Here is a 23985-nt window from a genome sequence, read left to right as displayed (position 1 = left end):
CTCCCCCTCCTCCTCTCCCTTCTCCCGCCCCGGCCCCGACCCCTCCCGCCCCCGGCCCTCTCGCCCCGACCCTCCCCCGGTCCCCGCCTCGCCCCGCCGGCTTCCCACCACGGCCTCTCTCGGCGAGGAAACTCTGGCCTCCGCTTCCTCCTCCTCCGACTCGGACGCCGGCGGAGCCTCCCCGCCCCCGCGGAAGAAACCCCGAGCCTCGGCGGCGGAGGGAGCAGGAGAGCCCGGGGCTTCGGCAGGCAGAGCAGGCCTCTCCCCTCCGTCCTCGTCGTCCTCGTCCTCGTCGTCGTCGTCGTCCTCCTCCTCCTCCTCCTCCGTGGTGGTGGTGGTGGGACTGCCCCCGGCCGCTGCCCCCGCCGCCGCCCCCCACCGAAGTAGCGGCCACAGCCTGGTCAGCGGCAGCATCATGCAGGCCAACGGGGCAGGAGGAGGAGGAGGAGGCGGCGGCGGCGGCGGCGGCGGCAGCGGAGGGGGCGGCGGGGGCCAGGGACAGACCCAGGAGCTGGCCTGCCTGTCGGCCCAGAACGGGGAGTCGTCCCCCTCGTCGTCGTCGTCCGCGGGGGACCTGGCTCACGCCAACGGGCTGCTGCCTTCCGCCCCCTCCGCCGCCAGCAACAATAGCAACAGCCTGAATGTCAATAACGGGGTCCCCGGCGGGGCCGCCACTGCCGCCGCCTCGGCCGCCGCCGCCGCCGCTGCCTCCTCGGCCACCCCAGAGCTGGGCAGCAGCCTCAAGAAGAAGAAGCGGCTCTCCCAGTCCGACGAGGATGTCATTAGGCTAATAGGACAGCACTTGAATGGCTTAGGGCTCAAGTAAGTGTCCTTTCCAGGCGGCTGGTGTGGACGGACCGAGGGCCAGAGGCCGCGTGGGGGAGGGGGGCCGGACGGAGCTCGGCCCGGGAGAGCGTTCGTGCTGCGGGCCGGGGGAGGACGGGGAGGAGCAGCTGACTTGCAGGGCTTAGAGGGGAGACGGAGACAGGCGGCGGCGGGCTCGGGGAGGGGGACAGGAAACCCGGACATTGCCCCCTGCCCGCACACCTTCGGAGCTGAATTGTCTGTCAATAAAGACAGATGCGGGAGTGTGTCTTCGCATGGTGGGGGAGGGGTGCGTTCGAGCTGCTGGAAATAATGAACCTTGGAGGATTTGTTTTTCAAGTATATCTCAGAGGCATCTTTGTGGGACACCTCCCCACCCCCAACTATGACAGACAACCCAGGCCAACCACCAATCAGGAAAGACAATCGCCTACAAGTGTTCATGGGAACTGAGAGGCTGGGAGAATTTGGAAGGAGGTTGTGGAATAAATCTGATGGGAGCGACCGAGTGAAATGCCCTGTTGATGTCATTTAAAGGCCCTTGTGTATGTGCGAGAGGCCTACCACTAACCGGTCTCCCGAAATCCCACTTGAATTCCAAGAGAGTGCCTGTGAGAAAGAGAACTCTGATCTGGGGAATAATTTATTTTCAAATACAAGGTCGGTGGCCTTGTGCACCTAAAATAAGGTGAACCCACCAACCCGTATGCACAAAGGAAAAGCCAGGGGGGTGGTGGAAGGTAGGACCAGGGTGGAGAATGCCCTGGAGTCCTGATGGTGGGGTGAAGCCTAGCCAGAGGAAGACCAAAGGGGGGAAACATGCAGCAGTCCCTTTCCTAGCTTCAAATCCTAGGCCAAAAGCTCTTAGGGCTAGCCTAGGTGTAGTTTTGGATTTACAGATTAGTTCTCCCTGGAAGGGGAAGTGAGGGGAGCACTTTTTAAAAGTGACCCAAGTATTTTGATTCTCTGGCAGACTGTGGCACTGTTTAGCTGAAAAATAAACAGAGATGAATGAGAAAGCATTGAAACAAACACAAATAGGGAAAACTGGTGAAGATTTTAGGTATCTAAATATCTGATGAGACAAACTGCATTTGGTAGATTTTTTTCAGCTCTCAAAGAGAAATAGGTCTTTGAAAGATTTCACTTTGTTCCCTAAGGAGAAGGATTAGTATGAAAACAGATTTTGTAAATGCTAACAGAACATGTTATTGAGACAAGAAGCAAGCTGACAGCAGCAGGAGGAAATAACTCGTGACTGTTTGGAACCTACACCGTAGTAAATTTGCTATTTTTAGTATAGAGAGAGAGTGATTTTTGATGCTGAATTTATTTTAATTTTGAAGATTGACCTAGTTGAATATCTTTGCAAACATCACGTCTGGATGTAAGGCCCTTCCCTGACCCAGGTCCTCTCTCTTGCCTTGTCTGGAGCTAACAGTTTCTATCTTTTGAACTGTTGTAACGTGGTTAGTAGGGAAAGCCTGGTTTTTATTTATTTAACCACTTGGTTACAACGTGTTCTTGGAGATTTTATACCTCACTAAACTTCTGAGGCGTTAAATGGTAAAAATTAGAAGAACTTATTTTGAAACTGGTTTCAAGAAGGCTTTTAACCTGACTAGATAAAACTCCACGGTGGCCGTTTCAAAATGCAAGTTTGTTGAGCCAAACACAGTTTAAAAAAAAAAAAAATGATTTCTTTTTTTCTCCATCATGAGGTTAGCTTGAAAACTTTTGCAACTGTTTTTATGGACATGAGTTGTTTTAGAAGAGTGAATCCTACAAGTTGGCCAGGTCTTTTTTACACTGTATCTCTCCTGCAGCCAGACTGTTGATCTCCTCATGCAAGAGTCAGGATGTCGTTTAGAACATCCTTCTGCCACCAAATTCCGAAATCATGTCATGGAAGGAGACTGGGAGAAGGTAAAGTAGGGCATATAGAGCTGTGTGCTGCTAAAATTATATATTGGAATGTGCATTTTGTGACATTTTTGTTTTTCTTTTATGCCAATTTTTGCAGGCAGAAAATGACCTGAATGAACTAAAGCCTTTAGTGCATTCTCCTCATGCTATTGTGGTAAGAGGCGCACTTGAAATCTCTCAAACGTTGTTGGGAATAATTGTGGTAAATACACTTTTGTTCTTAGTTTCACATTCATGCTTATTTTCATAGGTTATTGATAATCCTAGGTTTCTGTCTCTTATAAGAGATAAGGCCTAAAAATAGTTAAAGTTCATGTAATTAAGTTTGTAAACCAAGATGAGTGTTGATGTTTTAAAATTTTGAGTTTTATCTTTTTAAAACCATGTTTAGTAAATGTGTCATTTGAACCTACTTCATAAATTAAGCTTCTAGAAATTAATTGGAAGATCTTCATGCTTTCAGTGCTGTTAATAGCAGTTTTATATTTGTGGAATCAAAGCTAAATTATACTTTCACATTATTTATACTGAATGTGCTGGCAGAGGAAATGTATTTGGATGTGTGTGTATCCTATAGCCTTAAGTAGCTGGTACATGATTTGTCTTTTTTTGTTTGTTTGTTCCTTTTAATCTTTGGGAATTAAGTTAATTCAAAGCAGCTCCTTTGGTGTGTTCACCATTTTCCACTCTTGCATTCCAGTTGTGTGCATTGACAGTGTCCAAGTATGTACATTGTGGATGACGCTGGTGCAGGGTTTGTGTGCAGATTTGACCATTGGGCCATGCTCACAGGCCTTATTTCCCCGACAAGATCAGTTCAGTAGTCCAACTTGTTAGCCTCTTTCATAAATCTTACTGAATCTTTTCTACTGGTAGGCTTTAATTCTTCTATAGATGTCAGTGAGGGAAAGGAGAAGGATAAGTTTTTCTAAGTGCCTACGATTGGAAACCATGAAGAATCAGCTGCTGGCTGCTGGCCTTTTAACTTCTAGCTGATTCATTTGTTGTCAGAAGCAGTTTCCTGTCTGGTGGGGGAGGGAAAGGAGGCCAATAGGAAGTCAAGTAGGGAAACCAGCTGTTTGTTAAATATTAGTAAATGACTACTGTTACCTTTTGATTTTTTTTTTTTTAATTGGGTCAAACATTAATCTTGCTGCCTTTGTCTGTAAACCTAATAGAGCCTCTTGTTTTTGTTTTTCGGGCTTTTTTTTGTTGGGGGGGAAATCTTAATTACAAAAGTTTTCAAATTCGTAATATAATTTTATACCATAATGTATACTTCTAGAGAATGAACCTCAGGCAAATTGAAGGTGCAAACAAGTATGAACATATAAACTAAAATTTTTACTTACTGTGGAATCAGGTGATTAATAATAAATTAACTCATGGAATGACCAGTTCCATGTGAATATTAAAAAATGAAAACACAGAAGTTAAAATAAACACCTACATTTAGAAGGATTATACATTTCCCAGCAACTTAAATTTTTCCCAATCAGTGTGTTTGGGGGTTAAAAAAAAAAAAAAAAAAGGAATCTAAGTGTATTTTAATTGGGCAGTTTCTCATAAATTACTAGCTCTGATGGAATGGAAGGTGACCCAAAAATAAAGACAGAAACTAAGTGAGTTTTGGAAGAACTGTTTACCTTTTTTAAAGCTTCACTTCAAATTGTGTTTGTAATTTAGTAAAAATTTAAATAGGGTCACTTTCTATTTTTTCTTACTTGTTTATAGAAATGTAGGGCTACTGTGTTGGTTTTAGATTATGACTGTCTCACCTGAAACCTTCATTAGAAGCAACATGTAAACTCAGGAAAGGCAGTTTGTAGATGATGAGGAAGAGTCCTTTCTTTTTACAGCCTGTTCAGTCTATAGAACATTCCAGCATCTAATAAAATGAAGGTTAAATCTCTGGCTAAGCCTCATACCATCAAACTGTTTAGGTATTTGTACAAAGAAAGGGGTTCCAGGTTTAAGATTCAGTTCAGCATTTTTTTAACCCTTCTAGTTTGTGTTCAGATTTACTCCTCTCTCTGACTCTATCTCCAGAAAAGAACCCAGTCTCAGGGTAACTGTAATAATACCATAGAAGTCAACTATTTGGGACTTTTTTTTAGCATAATTATTTTAATTGTATGCCCAGACGCATTTGATGACTTAATCAAGTCTACAATTATATTTTCCTTTTTAAGCCCGAACATTTTTATTGACCCAATCCACTCTCTGATCTCCCCACCTACCCCCCATATTTCTTAATGATATCCAGTCAGATGGTACCAGCAATAGCAGAATTTGCTCTGGATTTTCTGGAAAGTGAGCTCATGAATCAACATTATTCAGTTTGGGTTCACATGTGCTTCACCATGTCGGGGGAGTTTGGATGGGTAGTAGAGGCCAGTAATATGGGAAACTCCTCTATCTAAAATCTGTATTTATTTTTTAGTATAATAGAAATGTGCTTTAAAAAAGTGTTCAAATACTAATTTCATGGACAGAAATTAACTACTGTTTTTTAAAGTTAAATAGGGCTTTGAAACCCATAGTTTAAATATAATTCATTTCCCCTTTCCTCTGAGTCATGGTTTAATTGATACAACTTGGTTATAACCCTTACTGCAGAGTTAGAACCACTCCTGAGTTAGCTGGAAGGCCCCCCTGTATAGTCCGTACGGCCTTGGACTTTTCCTTCAAATAGGTCAGGACATTTCAGTGGGAGGAGAGGGTACAGTGGTCCCAATATTGGGTAGGATGAGGGGCGGCACGACAGCAGCAGGACCTACCACGTGGAGCTGTCTTTCACGGTGCGGCTGTATAGTAAGAGACAGACAGACAACCTGGGCCAAAAGACGGTGGGAGATGATCAGGGAACAGAAGTGCTCTCACAGAGGTCTCTTTGGGAGCTGGGGGCAGCTATAAAGGGCAGTTTGTTTTCTCAGCCTCTTTCTTCTTTTCTTCATTTTGGAAACTTGCAGTCTTTATTTTTTTTTAAAGATTTTATTTATTTATTTGACAGATGGAGATCACAGGTAGGCAGAGAAGCAGGCAGAGAGAGAGAGAGAGGAGAAAGCAGGCTCCCCGTGGAGCAGAGAGCTCGATGCGGGGTTCGATCCCAGGACCCTGGGATCACAACCTGAGCCGAAGGCAGAGGCTTTAACCCACTGAGCCACCCAGGCGCCGCCCAACTTGCGGTCTTTAAAAAAAAGGGGAGGGTTCATTAAGCTCTGTCCCCACCTCAACAAACTTCAGTTTTGCCTGAATTTTTAAAACTTTAAATAATTAACATCATTTGTGAAAGGTGTTTATTTTCTTGAAATTATGTTTACATTTTGGGAAGTAAAATGCACTTGTACTCTCCATCCGTACCATATGTGTCAAATACAAACTGAACTGATTTTTAGGAGAATAAGCATTTTATCTTTCAACCGAATCTCTAGCTGTGCTTGGCCAGCAACCTCTCAGCTGCCGTGCACACTACCAGGATTCCATACCCGTGTGAGGATATTCTTTGTCTTCATCTGGAAAAAATGACTCCTAGAAAAATGTCTGCACACCGTCTTTATAGTGTGCCCTGTGTGTCCAGAAATGCATTTGAGTCAGCTCCCCTCACAGTTTTCCCTTGGCCCACTCCCTCCCTGCCCTGTAGAAAGACAAGAGCATGTTCCAGCAGGATCTTGGTGGGGAAATAAGGGGGAAATAGCACTTGGGGCACTGTCCCTACACACACTGGAATGGGGGCTGTACCTAGGACCTCACGGTTGACACCCCCAAAAATAAATAATGGAAAATAATTTTCTCCAGATTTCCGATTGCTAAGAAAATTGAGTGGAGAAACCAAGTACACATACTGGCCAGTTCCGTGTGGCATTTAAATGAAAAAATAGTGCAGCTAAACATGATTCTCAGGTTTGAATCAGAAACGCTATGTGAAATGAAAATGTGACCATATCAGTAAAGGGAAATCTATAAACTCTGCCTTTCATAAAGAGTGCAGGTTGTTTTTGGGTGATAAAATGGGGAGGCTATCCAGAAGAACTTCAGATGTAAAATCCTTTGATTCTTAAATTGTTTTATTTAGTCTTTGGTTTTTGTCACCTGATGGACATCAGAGTATTTTTTTCTTTGACATAATACAGGTTAACTTTTGGCCCCACATGCAGCAACACACTTCTCAGTGCATCTTGATAACCGATCTGTTTCTGAAGCGTTCATTAGTCTATCTAACGTGATGTGTAAAATTTGGTAAAGGTAGTTTTTCTGGAGTTACAGGAGCTCATCTGATAGTTTGAAATTTTTTCTGTTCTTTAGTTACAGATTTAAGTTTAGATTACCACCAAACATATGCAATGCATCTTACAAAAGAAGTGTTTAAATGTCGGCCTGCCTTAACTGACGGGGTTTGTTTTGTTTACTTTCCCTAGAAACCATTTTTAGAGGCTTGTAGGTAGGCCTTTGTTCTAAATACTCCCAACTAGGAAATCTTGCAGAGAAGTTCATGGTACTCTGAAAAAATGATCATTTCTCCACACCATTTTGGAACAATATATGTATACTTAATGTTTTACTGAGGAAGAAGAAGCTCTTGTTTGGTGTTTTCTTTTAAGTAGGTTCAAAATCTTGACCACTGTATGCCTTGGGGTCTCTAAATATGGCTGACATTTTCCATCCACTGACATCCGTACCTGTATCTGTCGGCTTGCTCCAGAGCCGAAGTTAGCAGATCAGATGAAAGAGTACCTCCGAGCAATGGTCTTCTATTGTAGAAAAGTTTCAACTTGATAGTCATAAGTATTTCTCTTCACAGAAAAGCTGCTAAGATCATGATGATCGCTTTCCAGTTAAAAGTATCATAATAGAGTAAAGGGACATTAAAGAGTATTAGAGCCAAACACATTTCAGGGAAAAACTCAGTGCAAAAGTGCTTCACCACAAACTAGAAACAGTTTGTCCTTTTGGGAGAAACGAGTTGGTCATAATTGCCTGTGTCCCGTAGTTAAATGCCTCAGCGAGCAGGCTATGAGCAGAACACACAGATACTCCTTTTGCAAACTTTAGAGTTCAGCCTTCTGTCATAGACCTCCTAGCAAGGGCGAGGCCATCAGACTCACGCTGGCCCACTCTGCGCATGGACCTCTAGGCCTTTTGCTGGACAGCTCTTCTTCCATAAGGCATGCCTGATGCTCCGTGACCTCTGCCCCAAGCCTCTAGTTCTGCTTGGCGGTCTGCTTAATCCTTCTGACACACTGCAGGTTTTAAGTAATTGTACTCCATTAACCAGTGTTTCTTCCCTCTTTTCAAAACTTGTGTCATAAAACCCCTTAAAGCCCTATTGTAAGAGTCAGACTTGTAAAACAAATTTAGAATACCTGGAAGGGTTCTGAATTTTCATGCAAGAATACAATTCTAGGTGAATGTTCTAAGGGCAGAGTTCATTTTTTCCTCTGGTGATGCCTTGGTTGCTAATGGTCTTACCTAATTTGAGATTATTGGTTCAAAGCAGAGTTTTATTAAGATGTGGAATTGAGCAAAGTCAACATTTAATCTACTGTGACTATATTAAACCAAAATAGTTTGAATCATCTTAAAGCATTTTAAGAAGTGATTGTCAAAGGGCGTAGTAGAATGGTTTCTACTGTTCTGTTTAGGCACAAACATTTTCTGAACCTTCCGTCAGCTTCTTTCCCCTGACTGCTGCTTTCTGTCCTGTCAGAGGATGAAGTTTTTGCTGCTGCAGCAGAAGTACCTGGAGTACCTAGAGGACGGCAAGGTCCTAGAGGCCCTTCACGTTCTGCGCTGCGAGTTGACGCCCCTGAAGTACAACACGGAGCGTATTCACGTCCTCAGCGGGTAAGGGTGCCGCTCCGGACACCGGGTGACTCTGGATGCCGGGTGACAGAGGCACCACCTGGTCCGACTCGGCTGCCGCTCCTCCAGGGTGGGAATCGTGCTGCGTCCCAGGACGGTGTTTGTCTGGATGCAGTCATTTAAACACATTCAGGCTGCTCTTGTCCTCCTGGGAAACAATGCATATGAGACTAGGAAGAAGAAATAGGTTATCACCATTTCATAGTCTTTCATAAAAACCTTGTGGCATCCCCTTCTGTGCAGACAGGGAGCAGAGAACCTTCCAGTGCACTGCATCCGACACTCTGCCTAATGTGCGCCTATCCTTCCCCGGGTCCTTACTGAGTGAGCATATCCTGTACACGGTCTCACTTGATCTTCACGTCCATTCTTTCCATGTCAGGGGACCAAGGCCTTGGATCCAGACCCCACATCTGTTCTCGGTCCGCTTACCCCGCTAGGTCCCCTCATTCTGTGCCGCACCCTCACATGCTGTTTCTGCCAGAAACTCTCACCTCAGGTCCCAGTGTGTGTATCCAACTGCCTCCCTGACCGTCTCCATTTGGGTGTCTCAGAGGGGCCTGTCCACAGTGAGCTTCTTGAATCCAGTTTTCCTCCCCACTCCCAGCCCCCACCTGCTTCTCCCCTAGTTTTCCCATCTTGGTTAGCGGTAGGACCTTTGTCCAAACAAAAAACAGACCTCATCCTTTCATTTCTTACATCTTTTAACTCTTGACATGTATTGGCCTTTCTAAAACATTCCAGATTTGTCCGTTTCTCTCCATCTCCACAAATTCTGTCCTAGTGAATCTATAAACGTGTCTCCTAGAACATATGAGTGGCCTCCCATTGCTTTCCTTCTCACTCCCTTAACGATGCATTTCACCTAGCAGCCAGATGAATACATAAATACATAAGTAATACCATACATTAAACCATTTCTTAATGGTTTTCTTAATTTCTTTATTTAATTTCTTAATACTATACTTAAACCCTTTCTTAAAACTTCTCACTGGCTTTCTAGCCCCCTTAAATCCAGAATCTCTGCTCAAGCCTGCGGAGTCCCTGACCTTTTCCTGCCATCTTTTCCTTCCTTCATTTACTCTCTAGCGATATTAATGTTTCTTCTGTTCCTTAACTGGCCAAGCTGCTCACACTTCCCTTTATGTTAACTGCTCTTCCCCTGATCTTTCCATAGCAGGCTACTAGGTGCTCAGGCCCCAGCTCGAACATCCTCCCCTAAAACCACCTACCAGGCATTCTCTTGTCACATCACTGTTTTTAATTTTTTCTTTATATCATTTTTTATTACATGATACGGCCCGGCCTGTAGAACAACATTGACACATGATAAATTTTCAGATACAAAATAATGGACAAAACAGTGGACCCAAGGAGGTGTTGTAAGGTTCATTTTTAGGGTTTTTGAGGAAAAGGAAACTGAACCTCAGAGAAGTGAAGTAACCAGTCCGCCTGGTAAAGCAGAAGCCCGTCTTCCAAGCCTTATCTGACTGATGGCCGAGTGGTGGTCTGCATGCACGGCATCTTCGGACACTGGAGCATGCTGAGTGTGTTATGTCTGTAGTTGACAGACTACCTGGTTCTGTTTATCTGCTTAATAAGGTGTCTGATTTCTGTGTCACCTAAAGACCATTCCCATGATGATTTTTTTCTTGCTTTGGTAACAGAACATGTAACTTAATCACCTAGTTTTGATTCCAAAATGAACTTCACCCAGTGTGTCCCTTGACTGTTTCCCATAAGGAAGTTGTGTAAAGATGGCCAGATGTGGAGTTGGCATGAGGACCTAGGGGTTTTTCCCACTGGCATAGCATCTTTTCAATCATGCCACGCAGCTTCCCATAAACAGACATTCTTGTGAAACCCTTAAGGTGTAATGTGTATTTTTGAAAGTGGCAAAAGCAATCATAGGTGTCTTTAGCCAAATTTAAAAAGTGAACAGTTTTGGGGCGCCTGGGTGGCTCAGTGGGTTAAAGCGTCTGCCTTCGGCTCAGGTCATGATCCCAGAGTTCTGGGATCGAGCCCCGCGTCGGGCTCTCTGCTCAGCAGGGAGCCTGCTTCCCCCCACCCCCCGCCCCCGCCTGCCTCTCTGCCTGCTTGTGATCTCTGTCAAATAAATAAAATCTTTTAAAAAAAGGAAAAAAAAAGTGAACAATTTTTCTGTGAAATTACTGAAAATAAATTTTACCCCCAAAAAAGTTATTTTAGAAACCAAAAGTTTTGCAATACCTGGCTTCTTTTATATTTTGTATTTTCAGTCAGGTTACTCACGCCATTAAAACAAAGTAAGTTCTCATCAGCTAAGACACCATACACTAAGTAAATTGCAAGAGAGCAGGTAGTTCTCTGCTCCAGGGTAAGAGGCGAGAACTTACTCAGTGCTGAATGCAGTTTGCTTCATGCAGGTGAGAAAAAGAGAAGGTGACACTCAAATCAACTGAGAGGTTTCTCATACTTATAAGCTCTACGTGTATATCAGGTAGTGGACCAAGTACTTCATATACTCTTAGTTAATCCTTACTTCCCTATTTAATATCTTTTTTACAAGTGAGAAAAACAGGTCTGAGAACAATACCAGACAAAGTAGGACTCACTAGGTCTAATCTCCATGTCTGAATAATGCCTTCACTTCTTTTACGTTGAAAGCCCGTTCTTCTCTAAGAGCCAGAGCAAGGTCAGGGTCACACTCCCACCAGGGGGCCTCATGTTTTCTCCAGAACCCATTACTTTTTAGCATTTATGCCTCCTTTGGCACACGTAGTGATGAAGCCGTTCCCAGAGTTTCTGCTTTGGGATCTCAATACCTTTCACAGGATGACCCAAGGATGATTATCCAGTTGTACCATTTCTTGAATGACACTTATGATAAACTCTTGCAGGTATGTTTTTGTTTAATTAACTTAGTGTAACTGTCTTTGAAGGGTTTTTTGTCTTTTTTTTTTTTTTAAGATTTTATTTATTTATTTGACAGAGATCACAAGTAGGCAGAGTAGCAGGCAGAGAGAAAGGGGGAAGCAGGCTCCCTGCTGAGCAGAGAGCCCAATGCAGGGCTTGATCCCAGGACCCTGAGATCATGACCCAAGCCGAAGGCAGAGGCTTAACCCACTAAGCCACCCAGGTGCCCCCGGAAGTGTTTTTTTCTTATCTGAGGTTTTGGGGGGGGGGAGTTCTCTTTTCCTCCTGAGAAGTAATTCAGTTAGTGTAGTAATTAGAGCAAGTTTTGCAGCTAAAAATGCCTGAGTTCAAGCCCCTTTTTTTGTGTCTTAACCCTCACCCGGTTACTCAGGCTTTCTGGGCCTTGGGTGGTTCGTTTGTGAATCAGCCCGCGAGTGCTGGCCTCACCCAGGATATTGGTGCCCAGCCAGTAGAGTAGTACACATGGAGTGCTTGGGGCCGAGCCTGGCGTGTTGTGAGAGCGGCGTACACAGCATGATGTGGGCTGACAGGAGAGGGGACGGACGTGTTTTACTAATGTGATCATATGTCATGACAGTAACATTATATACTTTGGTAATGGTGCTTTATTAATCTTAAAAATAAATACATCCACATGCTGGGTTGTGTTAATTAATTGGGTCCACTGTAGAAATTGCTTCTTGGTATGATTTTCTTAGTAAAAACTTGATACATGTTTCTTAGTAAAAGTATGGTTAATATTTTTCAGTTATGAAAAATTATATTATTATCGTATTATCGTTATGTTACCCAAGGAAAAGGGTTTGATATTTGGCGCTTTCTCTTTCCTGTTTTTAGGTATCTGATGTGTAGCCATGCAGAAGACCTACGTGCAAAAGCAGAATGGGAAGGCAAAGGAACAGCTTCCCGATCCAAACTATTGGACAAACTACAGAGTAAGAGTCTTACCTTTTGGTGTTTCTGTGTTTTCTCTTAATTAGAAATAGATACTATGAATTGATCAGGAAGACCTGCATCCAGACACGCTCTCAGTGAGCAGTTATGTACGGAAGAAGGGAAAATCCATTAAGCCCTTTAAAGTAAAGGTTTCCAAATTCTGCCATGGAGTCTGAGAAGCAGCTTACCTCCCCATGAATCAGGGGAGAGGGCCCAGGTCCCATTTATACTATGCGGTGATGCTCCCGTTAAGATTTTGTTTGGGGGAGAAGTGCTATGGTTGGAGGAAAAAAATACAGAAACCAGAAATGTAATCTACAAGTGTTTTAAAAAGTTGTTGATTTCAGTAAGAAGGCCCAGGTTTATATAAACTGTATTCCTTTCCACCCTCCCCCCAGCTATGTTATACATAACTTCCAGATTAGAGTAGGGGTTTTATTTTTGCCACTTTTATACTTATATTTTACACACTTTTATAGAGAAAAATTTTTTTTTATTCCCTCTCATATTAAATCATGTTATTCTATGTGTTTCACGTTGGGGTATGGTAGTAGAGATCCTAAGAATCCGAAAACTGTGTGGTTGGGAAGGAGTGAGGCCTGGAAGGATTGGAAGAGAGGGCTATCCACGTCAAAGCACCAGTCGTTCCTGAGTTTTCACAGGATCGTTGGCATTAGAAGCAATCTGATGGGACCTGGTGCTTATCCCTCCTCGTCAGCTGGCCCTTTGTTGGGGGGAGGTTCCTCTTACACTGTCAGGATGCATGGTCTCTCCAGGACAGTCTTCTGCAGATTTGCTCTTCATCATCATTGGGTTTTGGGGGGGTTTTTTTGGTAATAGGGCTTTTTGGGCAGGGGGTTTATTTGTGTTTTTGGAAATTAACATAGAAACTAAAGCCCTCCTGTCTCTCCCATTTTGTGGTAGCGTAGCTGTAGCTGCTATTCCCACTGTGTCCCCTCCCGTCACTGCTCTAAGGGACATGAGATTTCTAGGGCAGGGGCAAATGGAACAGAAGGGGGCGAATAAAGGTTATACTGTCTTGGTTTTTTAATGTTTATTGTTATTTCTCTTCTTAAAAATGTCTTCTCTTACAGCGTATTTGCCACCATCAGTGATGCTCCCCCCCCGGCGTTTACAGACCCTGCTGCGGCAGGCGGTGGAACTACAAAGGGATCGGTGCCTATATCACAATACCAAACTTGATAATAATCTAGATTCTGTGTCTCTGCTTATAGATCATGTTTGTAGTAGGTAAGAGACAAACTTCTTCTATAGTTTACAGACTCAGTATGAACTCGGTTAAAATGTTCCTTTTTTGGAACTTTGTCCTGTTGCTGCGAAACCATTTGTGTCCAATCTAGCATTCCTGGGCAGAGTTAGAACTTCCTGAAGTGGACACTTTCAGAGAATTTGGCTCGTGTTTGTGTAGCGGACTGCATCTCAAGATGGGAAGCTGGAAAGCCGAGCTTTTCTTTCTCATCTGGGTGTCGGTTGGTCATTTGTTCTGTCTGGCCATCTTTGTAAGGGCTTATGAGTGGTGTTGGGCGGGGACGCCAGCTGCCAAAGGCTCTGCTGTCCTTGGATGCCCGGAGTCACAGAGTGACTTTTTCTGGACCTTATAGCTATTTTGACAATGGCCCCGATTATTTTCTGCCCATAAAGATCATGGAAATACTTGGTTCTTCATGGAAGTTCTGCTTTTTAGGAGAACCTGTCATCTAAACTAAAAATGGTTAGAATAACAGGCAGTAACTTTCTGGGTTGGGTTTTGTTACTAACCCTGTCCATGTCCATAATTCAGCTCTGCCTTAGATATTGGGAGTAATAATGTTCCTGCTATTTTGATAACAATTTCCAAAACTAAAGCCGAACTTCAATTTTTTAAGATACTGAAAATTAATTCTGAAATGTTTCAGACTTCAGAAGGGAAGTGATTTGGGTCTGGTGAACCACACATGAACAGTTGCAGTACACATGCCAGTTTCTTTAGCAAAAATTCATGGACGGGGGCGCCTGGGTGGCTCAGTGGGTTAAAGCCTCTGTCTTCGGCTCACGTCATGATCCCAGGGTCCTGGGATCGAGCCCCCCATGGGGCTCTCTGCTCAGCAGGGAGCCTGCTTCCTCCTCCCTCTCTCTCTCTGCCTGCCTTTCTGCCTACTTGTGATCTCTGTCAAATAAATAACTAAAATCTTTAAAAAAAAATAAAATTCATGGACAAAGTACTGAAAGTGGTATAAGCAGGCAGGACCAGAGTGTAGACGACATGCGGCCTTTGGGAACAACCGTAGATGCTTTGTGTGTGAGCACTGTGACTATGGGTGACATCGAGGAGGTGTGCACAGACTGCTTCCCGAGTGGTTGAGTTCCTATCTCTCCCTCCCCAAATGCAGTGAAAACCTGAGGATGTTTGGTGGAGTTCTTGGCTTTAAGTGACTAAGTGCCATTCATCTTAACGTATTGGGTAGTTACATGGTTTATGTCTTAAATGTTCTAAAACAGACACCTGGGTGGCTCAGTGGGTTAAGCCTCTGCTTTGACTCAGGTCCCGGGGTCCTGGGATCAAGCCCCACATTGGGCTCTCTGCTCAGTGGGGAGCCTGCTTCCCTTCCTCTCTCTGCTTGCCTCTCTGCCTGTCAAATAAATAAATTTATTTTTTTAAATGTTCTAAAACAAAGTCAGTAGAGATCCTTTTCCTTTTTGTCATTTTTTATTTTGTTCTTAACTTGCTTATGAGAGTTTTTAAATCTTTTCATTTGAGTTGAATTAGAGGTAGGAGATATAGATTAAAAGGGTATATGGCTTCATCCTTCATGGCTCCTTTAAGGAACTTGAGACCAGTGTTGAAATTAAGGCAGATGTGACCCCAGATGGTCTTCTGGTTTCTCAGTGTTGCTGGCGGAGTGTCTTGGAGAATATTTAGGGTAGACCTTAGGATTCAGGGGGTGTCCGTGGAGCAAATCGAGGAGAACGTGACCTACATGTTTCCTGAATGCCTCGATTTCTGTTACAGTACCTGTGAAAGGAGTGATGGAAAATGTATAGTCTGACTTTTTCTAGCTCAGAACAGGGACCAGCCTCTCTGGTAAAGCTGCGTAGAAAGCACTCCTGAGGATGGCATTCATGCTCTTCCCAACTAGCTGGTAATAGGCAGGTCTTCCCCATAATCTTTTAAAAACGGAACAAAACTTTGACTCTGCGCTTCTGCAAGTCACCACTGCGTGCACGCACACATGCACACACCCGCCTTCGAGACTGCTGCTTGAAGTAACGCCCTTCTGTGCATTCACAGTATCTGTGTCCTTCACTCTTGAGATTTCTGCAGCCAACACAACACCAAAGCTGTTTCTGGTGTTGGTGAGGAACAACTTCTTTATTAAATCCAGTGACTGTTCTCCAGCCTACATCTAGACCTTTCTATAGCATTTCACTGCTTTGCCATGAAACTGTTTGACTTCAGAAACATTGCAGACTCTGTTTCACTGTTGGCTGCTTCTCAGGCTCCTCCTCTGTACCTGTCTCTTCAATAAGGATGTGTTCCAAAAGGTTTCTCTGTCTTCCCACCCTCCTCTAGGTTCTCATGTAGGCCAGGTCTGGGCTAGAGCCGCGGGGTTGATTTCCTAAGCCTTCGACCTTCGTACAGCTGTGTGTGTGACTCGAGGACCTTAAACGAAACATAGCAGAAGTAGAACTCCCCTTTCCTCTTGCTGTCCCCATAAAGTCTGCTTTTCTTCTTGGATTCCCAGTCTCTGTGTCTCACTCTGCCATCTCTGCCTGTCCGAGTGAGACCCTGAGGTAGGGACATGTCGGGCAAGTAGGTAGTGTGCACAGTCTCTGCAGATGTTGCTGAACTAGAAGAAGAAAACCTGAATGTGATTTAATTCCTAGTATTCCGCTTTCATCTAGAGATCTTCAAAAGAAAAGTTGATGTTTTTTAATATCTGCTTTATTTTCTTGTAGAAATTAGATTAGCATTGAAACTAGAAAACTCTATTTTTGTAAAGTAATTCTTAGCATTGAAATCTAAATCCCAAGTTTGCTCTCTTTTCTCTGGAGAATAGAGAATTGATTATGAATAAGTGAACTGTAACTTTTTAAAACCCTAATCAGCACTGATGGGTTTTCATTAGATAGTGTATATTATTTGTATTTTTCCACAGTATATGCATATATTTGGTTAAATTTATGGGTTTTTTTTCACCGGCAACCAGTGGAAGGATGTTTCCATAGGTAACTTTATAGTATTCATTTTTTTTTTTTTTAAAGATTTTATTTTATTTATTTGACAGAGAGAGATCACAGTAGACAGAGGCAGGCAGAGAGAGAGAGAGAGAGAGAGAGGGAAGCAGGCTCCCCACTGAGCAGAGAGCCCGATGCGGGACTCGATCCCAGGATCCTGAGATCATGACCTGAGCCGAAGGCAGCGGCTTAACCCACTGAGCCACCCAGGTGTCCCTATAGTATTCATTTCTTAGTAAAGAATTGTTAAGAAATATTTATGAAAACTTGAAATGTTTAAGATTCGGTTTAATTAAAATACAGTATTCACTTTTATTTGGGAAGGTACTGATATTTTTAAATTTACTTGAAAACAAAGTCATCAACTTTGATTTGTATACATCTAAAATTAGGCTTTTAATAAACTGGGTCTGTTTTTATTCTTTTTCAAAGATTTAAGTAATAAACATAATGTTAATTTAAATACCCTTTTAATGACTTTCAGTTACAACTCATTGTCAGTAGACTAGATGACTTGTGCCCTCAATTCTGATTATGAAATGGTCCTTCCTTAAGGACATCTTGGTACTCTGACTTTAGATCTGTCTTTTCATTCATGATCAATTTTACCCATTTGAATTATTGTGTATTTTGTGCCTAAATATAAAGTGTTTCTCACTTGGTAAAAGACATCATTATTGATTACTATCCATAAGAGGCAGGAAAACATTATTGATATTAAAAGTACTACTTTGACTGAAATTTTATCCAACAGGGTCTTGAAAAAGGCAATGATATTTAAGGGGCGCCTGGGTGGCCCGGTGAGTTAAGCCTCTGCTTTCAGCTCAGGTCATGGTCTCAGGGTCCTGGGGTTGAGCCCCATTTCGGGCTCTGCTCAGCAGGGACACTGCTTTCCTCTCTGTCTCTCTGCCTGCTTCTCTGCCTACTTGTGATCTCTCTCTCTCCCTCTGCCTGCCTTTCTGCCAACTTGTGATCTCTCTTTCTGTCAAATAAATAAAATCTTTTTTTAAAAAATGATATTTGAAAGAAAACTGGTGTTGGAGAATCAGCCATAGGTTTAAACCTAATTCAGTTACCAGTTTATGATTTGTTAAGTTACTTGCCCTCTTCGAGCCTCATGAAGATGGAATTGTATTATGAGGTAGTTTTGAGAATTAGCAGTACTATTTATAAACGTGTAGCACAGGGCTTGGCGTACCTAGAACATTAATGTCAACTGGTATTGATTCTGTTTAAGTTCACGTATAGAATAATAATTTGAAATTAAAGCAATTTTTAGACAGTCTGAAAATTGAATGTAGCCTCCAAATAGCCAAGTGCTAAAGTAGATGTGTGTGTGTGCCAGAAAAAGTAAATAATAATTTAGTTTTGAATATATATTATTTATAAGCTAGTGAATTGATAAAATAAATTTTTAAATTATAGACTGGGGAAAAAACAGGGAAGATCATTTTTCAGGATAAACTTAAAAGTTTATCAAGTCATGGGGATGAAAAGTACAGCGTAGGTAATCTAGTGGATGATACTGTAATGCACTGTGGTGTGCGTTCTGTGCGTGTATAGAGTGGTAGAGTACTATTGTACAGCTGAAACTGATTTACTGTTACATGTCACCTGTACTTTGGTTCAAAAGAGAAACCTTTGTGGGGTACCTGGGTGGCACAGTCAGCTGAACATCCACCTCTTGGTTTCGGCTCAGGTCATGATCTCAGAGTCGTGAGATTGAGCCCCGTGTTGGACTCCACGCTCACCACAGAGTCGGCTTGTGATTCTCTCTCCCTCTGCCCCTCCCCCCCCAAGAAAGAAAAGTGTATCCACTAATGTTCAAATAACTTTCCTATGATCGCAGAGATTCTACTAGAGGGCTGTACTATCCAAAAAGTAGCCACTAATTACATGTAGCCATTTAAATTCAAACATAAAGAAATTAAAGTTAGATTTACAGATCCTGTTCCTTAGGTGTCCTGGACACATTTCCTTGCTCGGCAGCATGCACAGCCAGGCCTTCTGGGCTAGGCAGTTTGGCGTGTAACCTTCCAAAGTCAGTGCAGGAAACTCTGAGGAAGGCTGCTGCCATCGAGTTGGAGGAGGATAGAATGGGGTTTGTTTGTTTGTTTGTTGTTGTTGTTTTAATAAGATTTTTATTTATTTATTTATTTGACAGAGATCACAGATTTATTTATTTGGCAGAGAGGCAGGCAGAGAGAGAAGGGGAAGCAGGCTCCCCGCCAAGCAGAGAGCCTGATGTGGAGCTCAATCCCAGGACCCTGGGATCACGACCCAAGCCAAAGGCAGAGGCTTTAACCCACTGAGCCACCCAGGCACCCCTGTTGGGTTTTTGGTGTTTTTTTTTAAGATTTATTTATTTATTTGACAGAGATCACAAGTAGGCCGGGGGTTGGGGAAGCAGGCTCCCCACTGAGCAGAAAGCCCGACTTGGAGCTTGATCCCAGGACCCTGGGATCATGACCTGAACCAAAGGCAGAGGCTTTAACCCACTGAGGCACCCAGGCACCTCATTTTGTTGTTTTTTTTGTTTTTTTTTTTAAAGATCTTATTTATTTATTTGACATACAGAGAGCACAAGTAGGCAGAGCGGCAGGGGAAGCAGTCTCCCTGCTAAGCAGAGAGCCCGATACAGACCTCAATCCCAGGACCCTGAGACCATGACCTGAGCAGAAAGCAGAGGCTTAATCCACTGAGCCACCAGGCGCCCCAGAATAGTTTTTAAAAGTGGGTTTACACATGGTTTGAAAAATGCTTCCTGGAAACAGTCACTCATGATCCCCTTTCCTCTCAGAGCCAGAGTCATAGAGTTCGTTCCCTTAATCTAGAGTAGCAGCGGCCACTGAGGACGTGCCAGCGGGGGCTTGGGCTCCATGTAAATGCTCCACGTGCATCATCTCATTCTTGTGTGTCCCCGTACAGAGATTCCATAAGGCAGCTACCGTTCTCTTTAGTTTTTGGTTGGAAAACTTGAGATGGTTTGAATGGGGTTCCCGGTTTCTGGGAAACGACCTAGTAAGTGGCTGAGTCAGGATTTGAACCTAGGTCTCTTACTCTCCTGTCCCTGTTCTTAAGGCTTTATTCTTAGTCCCTGCAGCCCCTTCCCTCTGTTGCACTTCTTCTCTGCTTGCACTGAAATATCTCAGTAATCACTTGTATCTGTTGCGTTCCAGGAATCATAGATGTTTTTCTCGTCCTGAGAAGAACCCTGTTGGTTGTATATTACTCTCCTTTTCTAGACAAGGGAACTGAGGCTCAGGAGTGAAATAACTTGCCAAAGACATGAAAGCTTGTGACCCAAGCTTGTCCGATGAGAGTGCCTTATCTCTTTTTGTTAAGTCAGGTTGCTTTTATGTAAATAAAAATGCGCATTCCTCGTGATGCCAGCCAACTTAAACCTGAAACCCTGATTATTAATTTTTATTTATATGAGTTGACTTTTTTTTTAAGATTTTATTTATTTATTTGACAGAGAGATCACAAGTAGACAGAGAGGCAGGCAGAGAGAGAGACAGAGAGGGAAGCAGGCTCCCCACTGAGCAGAGAGCCTGATGCGGGACTCTATCCCAGGACCCTGAGATCATGACCTGAGCTGAAGGCAGTGGCTTAACCCACTGAGCCACCCAGGCACCCCTATATGAGTTGACTTTAATCAGACCAAAAAATTCTGTGATGGACACATACTTTTACTCTTGTTTAATCTTGAAAAAGGGAAAAAGAATTGTACATTGAATCAGACTTCAGATTACTGATTTCCCCTGAGATTGCCTTGACTGATGTTGTAATAATCTTTTTTCAACATACCACTGTAAACTTGATGAAAATCTGCAAAGCATTCATATCTTATTTTAAAGTTTTTATGTCTAAAGAAGTTCCATTTGTTTCACCTTTTTCATTATTAGATTACTCTATTTTGAAAGAATAACTATGTGTGAACTTCTTTGTTTTAGGAGGCAGTTCCCATGTTATACTCAACAGATACTTACGGAGCATTGTAATGAAGTATGGTTCTGTAAATTTTCCAATGATGGCACGAAACTAGCAACAGGATCGAAAGATACCACAGTTATCATATGGCAAGTTGATCCGGTATGTACTCCAGTGTGCGTGCGTGTGTATGTGTGTGTGTGTTTATAGACTACAAAAAGGTAATTCATCTAAAACCTAATTACGTAGATTTTAAGTGTGCGTATATAAGTGTCTTCTTTCCTAAGAGCATTTTGCTGTCATTTTTGTCATGTCTTACCTCTTCCTGTGTTTTCTAGATGACATATATAGGTAGATACAGAGTGTGTGCTGGTGATTGTGTTCATAATCTGTGTGTGTGCAGTCTTGGTTTGGTCCTCAGAATACCTCTGTGGGACACTCACGTTTTCAGATCCGGAAACTGAGGTAGATGTTAAGTGCCCAGGCTGTCCAAGCTAGTGAGTGGTACAGGTAGACTCAGATCCAGGAAGAGCTGTACTTCATACCTACTGCTCTTCATGCCCCTTGCCAGTTTGTACCTTTGTTGATAATATTCAATTTACCATTCTGTCACAAGGTCGGAAGGACTCATTACTATTTGCCTTCTGAAATCTTTCATTGTCTTGTGTAATTTTAAATTTCACAGAGATCACAAGTAGGCAGAGAGGCAGGCAGAAAGAGAGGGGGATGCAGGCTCCTTGCCGAGCAGAGAGCCCGATGCGGGGCTCGATCCCAGGACCCTGGGATCATGACCTGAGCCGAAGGCAGAGGCTTTAACCCACTGAGCCACCCAAGCGCCCCTGTCTTGTGTGATTTGTGGAACTTCTGTTAAACACCCCCTCCACCTTATATACAAAAAATACTGTATTTTGGATTTAAAATTCTGAGTTCTCTCTAAAATCAGATTTTTGTCATTGTTTATAACAAGATGACTTACAGATTTGTAGAAAAAAGTATTTCTGTTTCTTTTAGCCAGTGGGACATTTATTGACCTATCAAAAGAAGTACATGCCTCTAAATAAGTTAAGGAGAAATATTTGGTTTAAATCATAACTAAGTAATCTTATTTTAAAAATTTAGAATTACGGGAGCCTGGGTGGCTCAGTGGGTTAAGCCTCTGCCTTCAGCTTAGGTCATGATCTCAATCAAGCCCTGGGATCAAGCCCCACATCGGGCTCTCTGCTCAGCAAGGAGCCTGCTTCCCCCACTGTCTCTGCCTACTTGTGATCTCTCTCTCTCTGTCAAATAAAATCTTCCCAAAAAATTTTTTTTAAAAATTAGAATATAATATTTGTCCCAAATAAAGTTGTGGACTTTTACATTAAAAAAAATCGACAAAACGGGCTATAGAAGGAAATATTTTAAAAAAAGAATGGTCAGGGGGCAGGTGCAGGGCACCTGGGTGGCTTGGTTGGTTAAGCATCTGCCTTTGGCTCAGGTTATGATCTCATGGTCCCAGTATAGAGTCCTGTCCCTGCTGAGCAGGGAGCCTGCTTCTCCCTCTGCCTTTGCTGCTCCCCGTGCTCTCTGACAAATAAAATCTTTAAATAAAAAAGAATCAAAGGTGCCTAGCTGGCTCAGTCAGTAGAGCATTTAATTCTCAATCTCTGGGTTGTGAATTCAAGCCCCTACACTGGGTATAGCATTTCCTTTAAAAAACAAATCGAGTTGAGAGCATACCTTAATTTTTGTGTATCTGTAATATCCTGTGAATGATGAAAGGTAATAAGACCTATTCTTTGCCATGAAGCAGGCGTTCTTTCCTTGTACCATGTAGTACTCTGACACTCTGATGGCTCTAGGGACAACCCCCCCCCCCAGAGTAATGTTGTTAAATGCTTAAATCAAAACATATAGTAAACGCACGTGGGATGATATTAATTATCTAGGAAACCCAATTATTGAAATACAGTTATTAAATAGTAAAAAAACAAATCCCGTATAACAATTATGTTGCTTTTTTTTTTTTTTTTAAGATTTTATTTATTTACTTAACAGAGAGAACATGAGCAGAGGGGGAGGTATAGAGGGAAAGGAATACTCCCCACTGAGCAGGGAGCCCGACTCAGGACTCGATCCCAGGACCCTGGGAACATGACCTGACCCAAAGACAGACACTGAACTGACTGAGCCACCCAGGCCCCCCCCATGTTGCTTTTTTATGAACACATTAAACAGCAAATTCTAGCAAGAGCTCTAACCACCATCAAATTTTGAAGTAGTGATGAGCATAAAGATTTTGAGATAGCTGCAATAGCTGTGATACTGTATGAAAACACTGGAGACTTCCTTTATTAACAGTCCCCTGATATACTGATATATTTACAGGCTGATGCACCTGTGTCTCACCTGCTGCCACCTTGTCGATTGCCTTCATTCAGGACTGAAATACTGAATTTCAGCCTGTGGTTAATGAAAATAGAGATGTGCGTTTGTCCTCACATTTAAGTTCAAGGCTCCCTGCCTCTTCCCTAAGTGACTGCTTGTAGGCTGCAGAGTAACATCTGGGAAAGGAACACACGATGTAGAAAGGAAGTAATTTACACCTTGAAGTACGTTTCACACAGGATGTGCAGAGTGTTGTGAAAGTGCAGAATGCTGCCCAGGTGAGAGCACCTGGTCTGAGCCTTGATAGGCACAACACAGGTAGGGACAGAAGAGGGCATTCTGGGAAGGGAGGGACCTTGCCCTCTCCCAGTGTCAGATAAGAGGATAAGATGAGTAAGGCACAGAGTGGGAAATCAGACTAGAAAAACAGTGTGGATCTAGTTGTGGCCTCTGAACACTGTGCTGAGGAGTTGTATTTCAGCAATTATTTGCAAGATGTCTGAACAGAAAGCATACTAAACTGTGCTTTATTACGATTTCTTTTGGCAGCAGTGTATAACCATGCCCTTCACTTAGCACATATTTGTTGAGAGCAAGCTTACATGAGGCTTTACCACAAGTTCATGACAATTACAGAGTAACTGTTCTATGATGGGTGCTACAGGGGCTCAAAGGAGAAACCCACTGGAACTGGAAAGTAAGACAAGTGAGTCCTAGCAGAAGGAGTCCGCTATTACCGAGGCAAACCAGTTAGTACTGTCCCCTGCAGGACCTGGGAAAGGAAAACGTGGCTGGCATTTGGGCAGTCTCGGGGTTACAGTGTAGAGTAGGAGGTGAGGTTAGCAGAGTTGGAGGCCACCAGTCCAGGAGGATCTGGTGCATTTGGCTAAGGAGTTTAGACCAGAGTGCCTTTGTCAGAGTAGGTGTTAGGAGTAAAGGGCTTTTGTGGCCAGATTAGCTTGGGAAACATAGAGTTAATGCTTT

The 23985-nt window shown here is 43.1% G+C and overlaps 1 protein-coding gene across 2 annotated transcripts in view; it reads left to right on the top strand.

The window, feature by feature from the left end:
- The first annotated feature begins 38 nt into the window (after nt 1-38).
- The window catches only part of WDR26 (WD repeat domain 26), a 40790-nt gene continuing 16843 nt past the window's right edge, over nt 39-23985 (top strand). The window contains exons 1-7 of one of the 2 annotated variants that reach the window (XM_032838807.1): nt 39-822; nt 2652-2751; nt 2849-2953; nt 8459-8595; nt 12367-12464; nt 13560-13716; nt 20658-20796. In XM_032838807.1, the coding sequence (XP_032694698.1) occupies nt 416-822; nt 2652-2751; nt 2849-2953; nt 8459-8595; nt 12367-12464; nt 13560-13716; nt 20658-20796 (1143 nt within the window). In that variant the 5' untranslated portion in view covers nt 39-415. The remainder of the gene's footprint in view (nt 823-2651; nt 2752-2848; nt 2954-8458; nt 8596-12366; nt 12465-13559; nt 13717-20657; nt 20797-23985) is intronic. The other variant, XM_032838806.1, reaches the window with a different exon arrangement.

The sequence above is a fragment of the Lontra canadensis genome, unplaced genomic scaffold (assembly GCF_010015895.1).
Source record: "Lontra canadensis isolate GAN:19392208 unplaced genomic scaffold, GSC_riverotter_1.0 scaffold106, whole genome shotgun sequence".
Taxonomy (NCBI): Eukaryota; Metazoa; Chordata; class Mammalia; order Carnivora; family Mustelidae; genus Lontra; species Lontra canadensis.
Note: the sequence above shows the minus strand (reverse complement) of the source record. Positions and strands in the feature narration are given on the sequence as shown.